This window comes from Anguilla rostrata, chromosome 11 (genome assembly GCF_018555375.3).
Source record: "Anguilla rostrata isolate EN2019 chromosome 11, ASM1855537v3, whole genome shotgun sequence".
NCBI lineage: Eukaryota > Metazoa > Chordata > Actinopteri > Anguilliformes > Anguillidae > Anguilla > Anguilla rostrata.
Genome location: NC_057943.1, coordinates 30,898,446 through 30,915,518, shown reverse-complemented (window position 1 = coordinate 30,915,518; position 17,073 = coordinate 30,898,446). Strand labels below are relative to the sequence as shown.

Sequence of the window (17,073 nt, the reverse complement as noted above, 5' to 3'; positions counted from 1 at the left end):
AGCATATATACCCATGGAGGTTTATTTTAATCGTTTTTTTCCCAGGGCGGGCAGGAACTGCCGCCATGGGCTATGCATGGCAAATTGTGGTCACTCACTCACTCATTCACGAACGACCTTTGAGGAACATTTTGTGGGACGCATGCGCAGGTGGTGCCAGCTAAAATGTGTCTGCGGAAGTGAGCTGCATCATGGGCCTGGACGGTTAAGTGCTTGTCTAAAAATGTCAATGGTGCAGCAACCGACAGATCATTCACTGTGACCTACCGTGGTGAAACCGTGATGCTGCAGCAACCCTATTGGAGAACAAATCTGGCCTCTCTGAGAACATTATGGCAATCTGTTGGCCATGCAGACTCTTATAGTACTACACTGAGGCAATCTGCCCCTTCCTCACCACCTTCTCAACCCAGCTCTTAGTCCTGCCACTGATCATCTCCCACCCGGACCGCTGCAACTCCCTCCCTGCTGGCCTCCCAGCCTCCTCCAACAGACCCTCCGCAGCTCGTGCAAGACCCTCCACTGGCCACCAGCATCAGCTCGCGCTAAACCCAAAACCTTGGCGCTAGCCTATTGGGCGGCTAAAGCGTCGGCTCTGTTGAAAGCTCATCAGACCACACACGCCCGCCACATCCCGCAGAGCACCCGGAAGACGCGGGGGTGTCGCGCCGGGGCCGGACGCTCGCGGGTCACGGGCCGGAACGACCCTCAGCCGAGCTCCACGGCGCGGAACTCCCCCCGGGCCCCCGGCTCCGATTCGGCCGTTCCCTTCGGGTATGTGGGACAAAGGCCGTCCCGGCGCTCCCCTGCCTGCTGGCGTGTGTCTGGAGCGCATTCCTGTCCCGTAACGCACATCACACGCGCGGCTTTCTATTGCCAAACACAATCCATACGAGAGCCTTTGCCCGGGTGCGTATTGCGTTTCTGTTTGCGTTGGAAATATAAACACGGTTCGTCCGTCTCCGCCAGAAGAGGATTATGTGTTGCCATCACTGCGATTCGTGAGTCAAGACCCGGCGGAATGAATCGACTCAGTTTATACGAGAGGTCACATGCTAATAATGACAAACACCCATCCAAAACACAAGCAACTTCATTCAGAACATATGTATGATACTCAAATAATTTTAAAAAATGGAATGCTTTTTAATACTACTGTTACACTTACTACTACTCATAAAAAATTTATAATAATAAAAATATATTATAATAATAATCATCATCATTATTATCATTATCATCATTTTTGTATGTATAGATTAACAACGTTTTACAAGTTATTTTGATTGTGAATAATAATGAAAGATAAGAATAATAATGATCATTTGCATTATTATTCACACTATTGGCCTATGGACAGGTACAGGTTATCACTGCCCTGTGCTGTTAACCACCACATTATCTACCAGCAGCCAGTCTGGAGGAGCTTTGGGATTCAGGACTGGGAGTATAATGTGGGCAGCAGTCAGAAATAATCTAAAAGGACATTTCTAATTATATTCCCTACTGCCCCTGCAACAATGGCGCAATTATGCAAAACCTCAAAAGCGCCAACGCAGTGCTAAGAGACATAAGCGTCACCATCTACACCTATCCAGCTAGCGAACTACCTATCCATATGGTATGTTACAGCCAGATTTGAGAAGCTGGGCGGATGTGTACAAGTTACGTCCCGTGAAGGGAGAGAACCACCAGTCAAACATCCAATCCACTTTCAGCTCACGGCACAGTTTCCAACAGCTCTTACCCAAAAGAAGCATCACCTTGCCATGGCATGGCATACGGGTTTGTTATGCACTGAACAATATCTGCATCCAGCCAATGAGGGCTCCTGTAGTATCATTATTATCTTACCCGCTTGTGTCATTGTCTAATATCTTGCATAACTGGTTTGAGCTTCAGCTATTCCCATTGTGAATGCATTGCTTTTTGGGCAATAGCAAGTAATCTTAGTGGTGAGCAGTCTGGTTTAACAGAAAACACGTTCCCACTGGCAACTGCGCAGAACCAGAAATGATCCTGCTGATTCAATAAACATGGCTGCACCCTAGTTTCTGCCAAAAAAAAAATAAGGTGGACAAGAGCTAGCCAGCGCTGGGGCAAATTAGAAATGTTCCTTCTGGCTTACCGTAATGTGCTTGAAAGGCCTGTGGTTTGACCACCTGACTGCAGCAACTGCACATCACCAGGTAGAAGTCGTCTTGCGCTGGGCACTGTCCAAATATGGGCATGTCTGCATGGAGAGAGAACACAGCAAACATGTTAAAAGACAGGTAGATACATAGGATAGACCAGATTTATGGATATGAGTATTCAACATCCATTTCTAATTTGTCAAAAGTCAAATACTTCAGGTTTCTGGTAGGTTCGGCAAGCGCACCATGTACATACAACACTGTACCACACTGTTTGAGATGCAGTCAAACCTCTAAACTAATCTTACTACTTAAAATCACACTGTGGATCACCACACATAAACTTATTGAAAATTCCTACCAGTCAGACAAATACAGGTAATATAGTACTATATAATAATATAGTAATATATTAGGCCATTCGGTAGCACCTGGGGGACCGCAACCTCTCCCAAAATTAGCAAACTGCAGTTAACTACTGTTAATTCTACCCCTATCTTCTCTACATTTTGACTGACTTTGTGCGTCTTCTTGCTCATCAGTGAAACCCCCTTGTCAATCAGGGAGAGAGCAGACAAGCACACGCCCTCCACTGAAACATGCAATGTCAAATCGCTGCTTCTTCTTACTCAAATTCCAGTTAAACCCTGAGTCAGAGGAGGACACTTCCTGTGCACTTTTTGCAGGCAGACTGTGGGAGTCCCATTAACCAGCAGGGGGAGCTGGTGCGCACTGAGACGAGTCAATCCCACCAACAGAAGTCCCTCCCCCCTGAGGGCTTCACTAAATTCATCTTTTTTCCCCACCGTGGGGGGGCTGACGGCCACAGAGGATGCGGTCTGGATTCCGTACCGAACCATGAGTCACCCAGAACACCAGCTACCCACTGTTTATGAAAAAACTCCTGGCACAATAAAGTCAACAAGCAGCCTGGCTAATAGGAACTGCTGTGATTTACATGCGCTCATCTTTGTCTGATCTCTATGTGAAATATATGTAGGTTGCTCAAGCCAGCATTCCTGGGCTTATTAAAAGTTAATCCTGTTCTTAGAGCTGTATAGAATGTAGGTCCATTGCAATAGCATTGTACCTACATAGCTTTCACCCAGGGCTGATTCCAACACCACACGAGCATTAAAGACACTTCACACAAACGTGTAATACCAGTATGGCCAGGGAAGTCCAAGCAACAGGCGAACGGCCTCCCAAAATCTACAGGTATTCTGAAAGGTGTTTCTACAACAGTCGCTGGGCATCCTTCAGTCTGTAAGTAAATTATGAGTCCGGATGGTTTGAGTGGCCTGTTCATTATGTGCGCTTATATCTTCATGCATGATTCCAATGCTGAAATAAAGGACCACATCCTCCATTTAAAGCCCAGAAAATGACTCAGGAGGGAGTATGTCCTCCTGCCAAGTGTTTCAGTGAGCATCGAATCCTGACTGTGCCCGCGTATCACAACAAACTTTATACTGCATCGATATGCTTGTCTCTGAGCGACTGAAAACATATTTATGCAACAGTAAAAAATGCAATCAACATTTCTATAAAATTTGAATATTTTCTTTGCATAGTGGAAATTCTGGAAATTATGGGATCTGTTAAACGTAACACTATATGTGTTCACCCAGGCGGCAGTGACTGCATTAACTAGCGTGTGTGATGCTACAATGTCAGCATCGCACACAACCTTTATAAACAATGTCTCAGAGTAGGAGCGGCTGGCCTAGGATCAGGGTTCCCACGCCCATATCCTTACCTTTTCCATTACCAACTAAACCGGCAAAACTGACCCCAGATCAGCGCTCGAGACGTCTTAATTACTTGAGACGTTTTTATGAACGCGGGGCTCTGAATGTGAAGCGAGGCCAGCTGCGTGCGGTCAGCGCAGTTCAGCGGGCCAATAACGATGCGATGCCCGCTGAGGAGGGGTCAGCACGCGCACCTTTACGACAGCAGCCAGCCTGAAGTCTGCGTGAAATGGGCCTGGGGTGACGGGTGAGCTGAGTTCCTGAGTACTGTAAGGACGCTCAGTTGGCAAGCCAATGCAACAAAGTTACACAGTACAGTACATGCCTCTGTTGATTGGGGTTGTTAGAAACGGATCTCTCTGTACTCAAAGAGCAGTCAATCCGAGCCAAATGTTATTTAATGCCCAGTTTTATTTTTTGCATGACCTCAGAAGTTCTCAACTTATCTCAGTACATAAGCATCAGCCATGAAGGTGAACAGTTAGACAGAATAAATAGGCAGGCCATTTAAATATAGCAAGGCGTAGGCAGGGGATGACTGTGAACCTACTCTTTTCCTCACAGTGGACAATTGTGGCTGTTCCCCATTCAATCAAGTACAAACTGAAATACAAACTCAGTATTCTTCACTGCAGTTTTCAAAACAGGGATGCGTGTAGCTACTTAGATTTCCATATTTCAGAGATTACAAGCAACAGCTGTCACATTTGTGTGGATTCAATGTTTTTTGGGGGGGAGGGAGTGACGATACATTCCAGATTTGAAATTTCACAATTGACAAGGACTAAGAGTTTATTATGAAATTAATTGGCTTGGTGGGTTGTCAATCAGGAGCACGCATTTTTGCAACATTGCATACATTACGTGCGTGACTCGCATCACTTATCTCATAATTGGCACTGGTGAGATCTGAATCATGGAATTTTCATATCCGTGAAACATTTTCGTCCTTGTCCAAAGCAGTGGAACCTTCTGTTTATACACCACATTCATTTAGCAGATGCTCTCATCCTATGTCCTAGGTTGCTCTGGGTAATACAATATAGACAATGCAGAAGAACACAGTAAATGCCTGTTTGCCAAATTAACACTTAACTCACACATGAATAATGAATCAAATATAAAATCATCACTGTCACATACAACAGAGGACGAAACTGAGTGAAGAGAAGTGAAGGAGAAAACTGATAAAAACAAAGCAGATAGAAACAATGTACAGTCACACTATGTCTCAAAGATAGAGCTAATTAAACAGGCTAATTAAGAGATTACAACAAAGGACAAACAAAATGAATCTCATCCACACATCAGAGCAGAAGATGTTTGCAACTTCTGAAAAATCGTAGAGGGTTTTCAGTCACTTAACAACGCGGAAGCGCTGATTATTTGTTTGAAATAAGACACTGCAAAATGAAAGTAACGCTCGCAGGCTTTAAACACTTTAAAGAACGTTCGGTTTTTGCTTCTTGTTGATGCTCGGAAAAGAAGTCCACAGTGACCCACACTCTTGGGGTTGAAACAGCTCTGCACAGCAGGAACCGAATCAAAGCTTCATGAGCAGCTTTAAACCCATAAAAAATAAATAATGGGGAAAAACAGGACTCGAACACTTCTGAATCCCAGACTTACTACTTTCTAAATTGAACGAGACAAAGGGCCATATTTACTAAGCATGCCGCATATTACCGTCAGGGCTGAAAAATTCCGCGTCGCCGCATGTTCTCAATTTAGCGCGGTATTTACTAAGACTGGTTATGTAAATGAGCATAGCCTCAGCGAGTTCCCGGTATTTATGTTGTTCCACCGAGGAGAAAAACTTTATGGAAGGAAATCGCAGCTAATGTAGGAGAGATTTTCTATAAATGTCAAAGTTTTTGGGTTTTGTGCATTTACGATTACATATTCAGCCCCGTACTATGAAATTTTAATTCAAACAGCTCGGACAAGTCAGTCGTCAATAGGCGTTTCAATTACATCCATACAGTAATCCAGTCGGATTATGTACACGCAGTCCAATGTTACATTCATACCTCCTAGTCAGTATGAATGTAACAGAGATGCGGAATAATTGTAATAGTAAATGAAAACACCAGATAATGTGCGTACGCACTAAAGTTAATAAAGGAAAAAGACAAAAGGACACTACATGTAGAAGGGTTTTCAAAACCATCTAGTGTCCCTAATCTCCAAATCTGAAGCCCTGTCCATGATCTCCCAGGGCACCAACTCTCGTTTCCTCTTGCTCATTGGGGTTTATTTGACCAGAGGGAAGATTGCCCCCTGCTAGCCCACCAACACCACTTCCAGAAGCAACTCAGTATTTCCTGGTGGTCTCCGATCCAAGTACTAACCAAGCCCACACCTGCTTAGCTTCAGCCATTCAGCAGGAGCAGAGCGCATGGAGGTATGGCTGCTGGCAAATAGTTAATAGTTAATAGCTAATAGTGGAATTGGAGTTATCCATTATTAACTGCAGTGTAGCAGCAGAAGGGCTAGTTTATGGAAACCACTGCCCATTAGCAATTATTATAGAATTAGGTCATTTGGGTAAACTATCACTTTAAATTGGACTTACTTTGGCACAGGAAAAAGGGTGAAAAACTTAAATAAATAAAAAATTGCCAATCACTTCTGCATGCTTCTGTCTCCAATCTCCCTCAATCCCAAATTTTAGGGATGCCTGGGATGTAGGGACTCTCTCATTTTACCAGTGCAAACCTCTGGTGTGGCACCTTAGTAAATATGGACAAATGTTTTTTGTCTCATTAATGTCTATAAAAGCACCGCAAATCATTAGTAAATATGCCCCAAAATAACACCGCTGCCTGTCAACATTATTGAGAGCGTTAAAAATAATTTCCATTGTTCTTAACGCTCACAACCTTGAGTGTGTACGCACGTACAAAAAGAAATGAGACGGGCTGTGGTGGTGACATGCATTTTGTGGTTTTAGGTCATTATGAAATTTGTTTGACACAGTTTCACTGCACAATCAAGAATCCTACAATTACGCTACTAGTGAGTGAAGTGGGTAAGCAGCCCCTCCTCCCAGGACCTGATGCAGCACACGTATCGGGAGGTGCTTTCCGACAGCGTACTACCACAGAAATGCTTTACTTAATATACTGTGTGATATCAAAATACATTTAACCATGAAGGGTTTCTTCATTTCCAGGAAGTGAAATTTACTTCACATACATTGTATGGTGTACAATTTATGTCAAGATTCAAATGCTAATTTCTCTAACAATACAATGCTCTGACTTCAGAGCATATTAATTTCAGTAAATATCCCCACAATTAAAAATAATGAGTCTTTCTAGAGGTATACAGGGTTATGAATTGGTAGGTCTCACTCAGCGCTCAGCAGGGAGGGGGGTTCATTTAATTTCTATTCAGAGGGTTTCAGACAAAGAAATTAAATTTAATGCATTACATGAATGATCTTACGTGGATGTCTCCAATACATTAATTGAATTTAATGTGATTTCCTGGATTCCCTCTGACTCCCACCTGATGCACTGTACTGTTGTGAACAGAGCCATACATATGCAATCAAAGTTCCTTTGTCTGACTGCCACTACTACTTCCTTAAAGCTATGATCAAGGATTCAATTCAAGTAGTCTAATGTGGCTTAGGCAATAATAATTGTACAGTATTCCAAATAGTAACAATGGCAAGCGTTTAAAACAAGAAACAGCAACATTACATAAATGAACTACACTCAGTAACAAGCAGTACTCAAGAAGAATGAGAATTCCAGTGTCTGAAAGAGTTAAATTAGTCGGGGAACCGTGATGCTGATGAGTCCTGATGCGGCTGCACCCTCCATGTGTTCCGAGACAGGAGCCCGTGAGTCATAGCTGAGGTGAAGTTGAGGGAAACCATTATTCTGAGTCATTCCGAGGGGAGCCGAGACACCAGGGTCATGATTCAGACGTGACCATCCCCAGCCTCACGTTAATGGCGCTTTCTGCTGCCGAGTGAAATATACTTAAAGGGCAAGCACCACATAACGGCTTCCCCCAAAGATATTGGCCCGATTCTTTTTAGTCTCGAGGTTTTTCCATTACATTAAGCTGAAATTGTTCTTAGTACGGCTTCGACAAACTGATCACTCTTGACAGAAACACCTGAAGTCACCCTGGAAAATTGCTTCTTTGATGTGTGACGTAATTTTGGAGAACAGAAGCAGCTCTGCAATTAGACCTTTGGGTTGACAAGATGACACAAATGGACAGCATTTGGTTGAAAGGATGACAGAAATGGACAGCACTGAAATATTTAATTCCGAATCAAATTATCAGTGACTCAGATGACTCTGACACTGTTGAGTAAGTGGAAGACATAATCACTGATCCTGAAGTAGTATATTCACAGAACGTATTACTCAGGACAATTCTGCTCGTCATTACAAAAGCCAAGCAGGAATGCTATCAAAAAGGATACACTACTGACGTTACAAAAGATGAGCAGCCGTGTTAGCAACAGGGATCAGCTATTTTCATTACCGAAGACAAAAAGCACCAAGCGATGAACTACCGCCACAACAGTGTACGAGTCCTATCAGGAGGGATCACCAGTGCTCTAGAAGGCACATGTTTTGTTCACCAATCAAGAATGTACATCAATAAGTGAGCAAAGAAATGGAGGTCAACTTGGCACCCTTTTTGCTTATGGAGATGTGGGTGAATGTGAGAATGGTAGATCTGGACGGCATCACTTGGTAGGCTGGCTGAATTATTTCATTATGTGGGAGAGTGTGGAGTCACCTCTTCCACTTTCATCATGAGCACACAATAAAGCCCATACAAACATAGCAAGGGGCCCTTAATACCCACTTTGCATGCAGTTCTTCATTCAAAGCTGAAACAAGCATACGCAGTGCTCCCAGCTCTCAGTCAATATACTGTACTTGGTAAAAACTGCAAAGGATGCAAGGAAACAAGTCTTAGTCTATCTCCCAAACCATTCCTGCCAACATTAACCGATTGTCAAGGACTTTCATGGGCTTTTAAAAAAATTCACCACCACCTTCCAAGATATTTGCTTTATAATTTGAGCATTGTTGGCATTAGAGGATGCAAAAAAAAAAAAAAACTCAAAAATAAAAATTCTAAATTCTGCAAATTTTAAAATCAAATCAAATATATTTATACATCCCATTTCTTTGCAATCTGCTGTGACTTCTACAATGCTGGAGTATATATTTAATAAATTAACAACACACCCCAAGCTGCTTTTTAGCTAGTTTATCGGCCAATTTTATTTGCCTCCAGCAGCATCCATCAAGAGGAACACGGCATAGAAAGTGTTAACAATTTTTAATGTTTGAATGTTGAATGTTTTGGTGTTATCTACCTGTGGCATCAATTATCTCTTAAATGCCAGGCAGGCCAAATAAATAAATAAATAAATAAATAAATAAATAAATAAATAAATAAATAAATAAATAAATAAAATCTAATTGGTATACCAACCTGAACAGACATTATGCCACTGAGGGTCGTTACACCTTTTAGATGGCTGTGGATTCTACTCCAAAGTTAGTGAAAGCAATTTGTGCAAACTTTCCTTATTTCCATAGTTTTCATTTAACTTGAAGTCAAATAAGTACATGTAAACAATGACAGATCCACACAGTTTACAAGGAAAAATTTGAAGTTTTCACAACTGGAGCAAAAACAAAAAATATTTTTACATCACCCTCATCAAAATACAGGCAAAATATAACATGGCAGTTTTAAACTTCTCTGAAAACTATTAAATAGAAACTCGATGTGTTATCAACTGAAACCGTGAATAATTTCAGCAGAACGGCAGTTCTAGAAACACTGCCTAGAAGTATACTCTGCATTCTCTGAATGATGACACAGCCATAGCATTCATCAATTTGTAAATAAATGTCACTCTGACTCAGATGAACGGGAATGCAATGCTGATCCTCCATAATTATTCCAAGATATACATGTTGTTTGACAAGTAATCAGAAAGGAGTTGTTTAGCTTCATGTACAAACAACTGCACATGCATACAGATACCAAGCAGAGCAAAACACAATTTATACTTTGCAATGCAGAACAATTTAAATGTAGTTTAATATAGTTGATAAGTGCCAAGAAGGAATCTTGACCAGAGAGGAGAGAACCAGAAATAAATAGGCTACTGCGTAAAATAATGAGCAGCTCCCACTTCAAACATGCTGTATATGACTTGGCCTTTTATTACCTCTTTTATGTTATTATGCCTGTGATTTTGTATAAAAAAGCAGAAGGAGAGAGAAGTTAGAGTTTTTCTTGGCCAAAAATCAGGCAAAGGTGGCCATCTCAACCAAAACTGAACAGGGGTTAAACCTAAGCCACAATTCCTAGGGCGAGGTCTTGAAGCTCCTATGATTCATGTAGCAGACATTCTGAGGAAGCCGTTTCACCCTAGCGTTACTGTGTTAGAATCCTTTTCCCTCACAAGAGAAATTTGTGATCCCCAATATACACATAAGGGTGGATGTAGTTATATGGTAGTTAAACCCTAGCCACAATTCATAGGGCAAATGAATTAACTGAAACGCATCACATTTATACTGAACACATTCTGAGGAATCCATTCCCACCCACTTTTAGAGTTAGAATCCTTTGCTTTAGCAGGAGAAAAAGAATTGCATGGAGATTTGCATTTCCTTATTTTCGAATGACCCTAAGTTTGGCTGTCTATGCAATAATTATACACCAGGAGCAATCTGAATAACACAGTGATGTGAAACCTACTGATTTAGAAACAAGACATTTATAATAAACAGATTCACCACAACACTATTTATTTATGTAGTACCTGTGTTTTTTTTATATATTGAATTATCCAGTCAATAGGCACATATGGGAATTACATAAATGCTTTTCTTTACTGAGTTCAGCCATGATTGTTCATAGTACATCACTTAACTTGCTTAATTTAGCTTTAATTGACTATTCCCGTTTTATCCTACTGTAACTACAGAGGACATTTATATATTTTTGGTGAGAATTAATAGGCCCTACTACTTGTTGTGTATCGTTTGCACATGCCCTGGTATTCCACAGTATTCCCCCCCACCCCCAATATCCAAGATTTTAAAATAGAAAATATGAGTTTTTACAGTAAAGTCGTATTTGTGAGATTACTCCGATAATTTAAAAGGTGTGTTTACGAGATTTTAAAGTTGTATTTCCAAAGTTCTAAAGTCGTATTTCAGAGTCGTTGCGGTCCAGGTGATCGTATAATCCCACCACAACTTGGAAATTTCTAGAGCTTGGCACTCCATCTACTTCATACGTGAGGAAAGACATACAACATATTTAGCTGCTGTAAACTTGCCTAAAATGTTTAACATTTTCAAGGTCTGCTTTTCATATGAAAAGTTATAATCATTAATTGAGGTTCAGCATACCTCAGGGAAGTATTATTCGGCCTTCAAATGTCTGATATTCCTCATTTTCGGCCCTCACAGTGCAGACAGTTCAGGCTTACTTCTGAGGCTTCACAGCCTAGGTTGGCTGAGGGCGTGCTTTCCTGACTTGTTAAATATGCGTAGCTATGAGCTTTACAGCAGCACAGGTTTCTTCTTCCTTGTCATCGCCTTGTCCCTGAGGTGCGTCAGTGTTGACTATGCTACAGCACCACTCTGGAGTAGTGCCGCCGTTGCATGCTCAAATTGTAGTAATGTAATGTGCTCATTGTTTTTGAAATAGGCTTTATTATTGCTGAAACCAGCACGTTTTTGTCAAGGCACCATTTAAAGTGATCAAGGCATGCATACATCGGACTGTACAGAACATATGAAGAATTGTGCAAAATTTTAAAAAGTAATTATGATATAATTAGACTATTAATTTTAAGGCTACATTAAATAATGCAAAGAAATAATGTAAATTAAATTAAGTATTCTTACACGAAGAAAAGAGCTGGCACCTCAATATCAAAACAGTTCTTTTTATATTTAATTTTCACGCTACAGTTTGTCCAGTAAACGCATTTCTAATACTTTATATTATCACATCAGCAGTCATTAATTTTCTGCTGGTGAAAGGAATTATGTTATTGAATAATACAGACCGAATATTTGCACCAAAACTTTTGAACATTTTACAGTTCACTTGTGTTGCTTAGAAGCTGCTTGGGAACAAGGGTACTAGGCATGCTACAACAAAAGAAAAAAACTGATGTCATTAAATTAGTAAAATATTACTTGCCTCATAAGTATGAAAATATTTTGAAATTTCCCAGAAATACAAAAAAAGTCATGAAGTATTTCTTGTGTAAAAGTAAGGTGATTGATTAAGCTGTACAGTGAACACAGGCAAACTTGCAAAGCAACATGACTCTGAGAAGTGCATTACAGATGTAAAATGAATAGCTGTTCATAGCAGCACAGCCTATGTGTTTATAATGATCTGATAATGATCTACCCCTCCCATGAAGTAAACAGTACAACAATTAATAGCTGCGAAAACTACTTCGCATTTCTTTGCCCCAGTTCAATTTCACTCTTGTTAAAAAATAAACCAACCATTTCTCAAGATACAATTACTGTCCATGCTGTGTACATTTTTGCATTTGTGTACACATTTGGATCTGCCTCCTTACCCTAGCAACTGAAAATCCACCAAATACACTTGCTTCAAAGGGAACGCAGATAACTGCCGGTGCACGAAGTCTAGCTGTGCAAATCCCCCAAAACAAAACACACCTTCCCCAATGAAAAGCACTCACCGTCTCTGCAAAGCCGCATGGCTTCCCGATTTTTCCCGCACTCTTTCAAACTTTCCTCCGATTCTGTACCTAAAGAAGCGATCGGATAAAGCCACATAAATAGTTAGCTACACTTGCAGGAGCTGTGCTACTAGTAGCAATCCTCATATTCCAAAACTGCATGCATGGAGAAAAAAAACGTCGAGATCTTCCGTTTCCGTAAATCTCAACACACGTCATTTAATTCTTTTGAAATGTTAACTCCTCACCGACGTTCCCGTTGAGTTTGGCAGCATCGACCCAGTTGCTCCAGGGCTGTCCCAACAGTATTTCTGGACTGGGCAGAGATCTGCGCTCCCCTACAGTCGCCATTGCTGTGACACTCTCTCCCTGCTGGATCTGCTGCTGCCTTGACTGCCTGGTCGCTTTGCGCTGCTCCCGTTTGACGTCATCATCGGCCCTTTCCGACATTCTTTCCGCTACAATGTAACAAAACAGCAGTGAGCGTTTAAGGTGGTTAACAAGCACTGAGCATTACCTGACGTGGTACGATTGCACGTTTCACGTATAACCGGTTTCCTACACATATGTCGTGTGGTCAAAGAGGGTCGTCTAGGCTATTAACCATTTCTTGTTTTGATAGATTAAATATAGCGGAGATATACTCAACGGCGCCGCCATCTGATACGTATATTCTGAGCGGTACAAGCACAGATTTAGGTGATAAAACTTTAAGGAAGTACCAAACTAACAACTTCACCGATGTGCGCAAGAAACCTGAGGAATTCTAAGGAGTCGCTTACGATAAACTAAATTTTGCTTATCGTCGGTCGTATGTATTACTACCTAGCCGTAGGCTGCACTTATATAATTTCAGCTGTACACGTAAAATTAAATATGAATGATGTAATAAGCTTCAGAGATTTATTCAATAAGAATTATTGCACAACACATTATTATGGTAGCCTGTTCCAGAATTACAAGCATGTTTGGTTTTATCATTAACAAAAAACGCCAAAAACCAAGCAATGTGGATTCGTGGTCAGTTTCGTCACCAAATAGAAAAATCGTACATTAATATCCATGTGCTTATACAGGACAAGACTGAATCAGTAGTACGGTTATAATCCAGTCCGATGACGATATGGTCCATTAAAGCTTTCTTGTCAACTGTGGGGTACTTGTCGCTATGACCACTGATTCCCTGCTTCCTTAAACCTCACAGTGTTCCGCACGTCAAGTCCGTGTTACTCCAGTCGCAGCTATTGCGTCAGTACAGTGAATATGGGACGAAATACACAATTATCAAGGAATTCTCATCATATTATCCACTGCGTGGAAAACCGGAAAGTCGACCGAGGTGAAGTTTGTTTCAAGTTGAATAGGCTATTCAACAGATATTCGGACACCCCGTCTCTCCGACCCTTTCCCGCTTTGTCCCGGGGTTTAGAGACACAGACATTCAGACAGATATTCAGACACCCAGTCTCGTATCGTCTTATTTCACCGACTCTTCCCTACTTTCCGTTTAGTCAGTGCAAGTTGTTAGGGACCGTCCACAAATTACAGATTACAAATTCTTTCAATTTCAATAGCTCCTAGACAAAAGGACCTAGAAACTTTATTACATTACATTACATTACAGGCATTTAGCAGATGCTCTTATCCAGAGCTACTTACACAACTTTTACATAGCATTTTACATTGTATCCATTTATACAGCTGGATATATACTGAAGCAATTCCGGTTAAGTACCTTGCTCAAGGGTACAACGGCAGTGTCCTTACCAGGGAATCGAACCTACGACCTTTTGGTTACAAGCCCAGTTCCTTACACACTGTGCACTCCGTCCTATGGAGTGTAGCACAGTGGGTAAGTTAAAATGGGTAACTTCAAACCACTTTTAAATTGTTCACAAACAATGGACACAGGTTGCACAGCCTTTGCTCTGTCCATTTTCATCTCATGCAATATTATATGAATATGTCAAAGTTAGGAATTTCAATAGCTTTTTGGTCACATGACCTACACACCCAAATCCCTATTGGATTGCTCACGGAGTACTGACACATGTTGCACAGCCTGTGCTGTGTCCATTTTCATCTCATGCTATTTTATATTAATATTTAAAATTTTAGAAATTCAATAGCTTTTTGGTCACATGACCTACACACCTCAAACTACTTTCAGAGTGTCCACTGACCATGCATACATGTTGCACAGCCTTTGCTTTGTCCATTTTCATCTCATACTATTTTAAATGAATATTTCAAATTTTGGAAATTCAATAGCTTTTTGGTCACATGACCTAGACACCCCAAATCCCTATTGGATTTCTCACCGAGTACTGACACATGTTGCACAGCCTTTGCTGTGTCCATTTTATTCTCATGCTCTTTTATATGAAATTTTAAAAGTTTGGAAATTCAATAGCTTTTTGGTCACATGGCCTAGACACCTCAAATCCCTATTGGATTGCTCACCTAGTACTGACACATGTTGCACAGCCTTTGCTTTGTACATTTTTATCTCATGCAGTTTTTTATGAATATTTCAAATTTTGGAATTTCAATAGCTTTTTGAACAAATTACAGATTACAAATGCTTTCAATTTCAATAGCTCCTATACAAAAGGACCTAGAAACGTCAAACCACTTTTAAATTGTTCACAAACAATGGACACAGGTTGCACAGCCTTTGCTCTGTCCATTTTCATCTCATGCAATATTATATGAATATTTCAAAGTTAGGAATTTCAATAGCTTTTTGGTCACATGACCTACACACCCAAATCCCTATTAGACTGCTCACCGAGTACTGGCACATGTTGCACAGCCTTTGCTTTGTCCATTTCCATCTCACACTATTTTATATGAATATTTCAAATTTTGGATATTCAATAGCTTTTAGGTCACATGACCTAGACACCCCAAAACACTATTGGATTGATTACAGAATACTGACACATGTTGCACAGCCCTTGGTTTTATGAAAAAACGGAATAACACTTTTTTATTGATTAAAATGTATATACATTTTTGAATTATAAAGTTTGTCAACAGACGAAAGGCCTCTTGTAAAAGGGTTTGGGAATGAAAAAAAAAAAAAACACTCAGCAGACAAACAGCAGATAGACACAACATCAACAAACAGAGAAACCAGCACATCACACTGGTCGTGGAAATCCTTTGGTTTTCTGAAAAATAGATGAAACATTTTTATGTAAAAAAAAGTGTATCAACATTTTTGATTTTCATGGTCTGACAATTTTCTGGTCTGTGTGACAGTTGTCCAAAGGAAAATATAGAATTTTATTTGTTCAAAAATAAAAAATTGAATGTTTTTTATTGACTTACAAATGGACATCAGCAACAGAGACAACAGAATAAATTGTCTGTTCAGATATGCATTAGCACGGTGTCATAGCATCAACCACCATGACAAAATGATAAGTGTAAAATTAATCTGTCCGCCAGGGAAAAGTAGTTAAAGAATACTGACATAGCATATGATGTACTGTACTTGCAAAGGTAATCCAGAAGCACAAGTAATCATTGTAGAATGATCCAACTTGCCCTGTCACTATGCACTTCAAACAGATCGGTCTGTCCCCCATGGACCTATTTTATTTCTGAAGTGAATCTGTTCAAAGCCTCGGGTATGGAGGAGACCTTAAAAACCCACAAATCTACAGAAAGATACCAGATACCTTCCGTTAAACTTGTGAAGGACTATAGTGTGTTTTTGTGTACAGTTTATGTACTTTTATCTACTGCTCGGTTAGAGCTTTTTGGGTGTGTCTATACCTGTGCTGACTGACACTTAAGAGCAGCCCTGGCCCCGCCCTTCGCCTTGCTCCATTGTTTCATGTCCAGTTAGACTCTGAATGAGTGAATATGCTTAAGAATTCATGTCTGGGGGCTACTATATGGCGCATCGGGTTAAGGCGCTGTTCCAGTTTGTGTATGGGTAGCACAGTCTTGTACAGCACTCAGGCTGTGCTGATACTGATTGTGACCAGCAGTGGCCTGCAGTTCTGCACATAGTTAGCCGGAACATTGCCCAGGATGGTAGGGAATCAGTCGGTCAGGGATGACTATACCTCTTCAGAGACACAGATTAGACTGCACCTCATCCTGGAAGAGTGCATGTTTGTCTGCACTCATTTTCATTGATATCAAAGGTTGCAACAATGAGCCCCCCACCCACACAAGCCACACAGTGCTACAGGAGAGGTACTGACTACTTTACTGTCTGAAGGCCACAGGGTTATTTGCCTGACATTGGTTAGTGTGAATGTTTAGAATGGGCACTGATAGATATGTAGATTCCATAATTTGCATCTCTCTTTTCAAAATAAAAAAACAACATTTCTTTTCTTTTCAAAAAAAAAGTTTCACATTGAAAAATTATGGTAGTCTAAAAAGCTGCTTACTGTATATTTTGTGTCTCTCACTTTGG

The 17,073-nt window shown here is 40.7% G+C and overlaps 1 protein-coding gene across 3 annotated transcripts in view; it reads right to left on the bottom strand.

Moving 5' to 3' along the window:
- The window catches only part of LOC135234592 (ataxin-7-like), a 34,891-nt gene extending 20,762 nt beyond the window's left edge, over positions 1 to 14,129 (bottom strand). For 2 of the 3 annotated variants that reach the window (XM_064299345.1, XM_064299347.1), the window contains exons 1-3: positions 12,881 to 14,129; positions 12,633 to 12,701; positions 2,129 to 2,233 (exon numbers count right to left, since the gene is read on the bottom strand). In XM_064299345.1, coding sequence (XP_064155415.1) covers positions 2,129 to 2,233; positions 12,633 to 12,701; positions 12,881 to 13,082 — 376 coding nt within the window. In that variant the 5' untranslated portion in view covers positions 13,083 to 14,129. The remainder of the gene's footprint in view (positions 1 to 2,128; positions 2,234 to 12,632; positions 12,702 to 12,880) is intronic. The other variant, XM_064299346.1, reaches the window with a different exon arrangement.
- Positions 14,130 to 17,073: the final 2,944 nt, after the last annotated feature.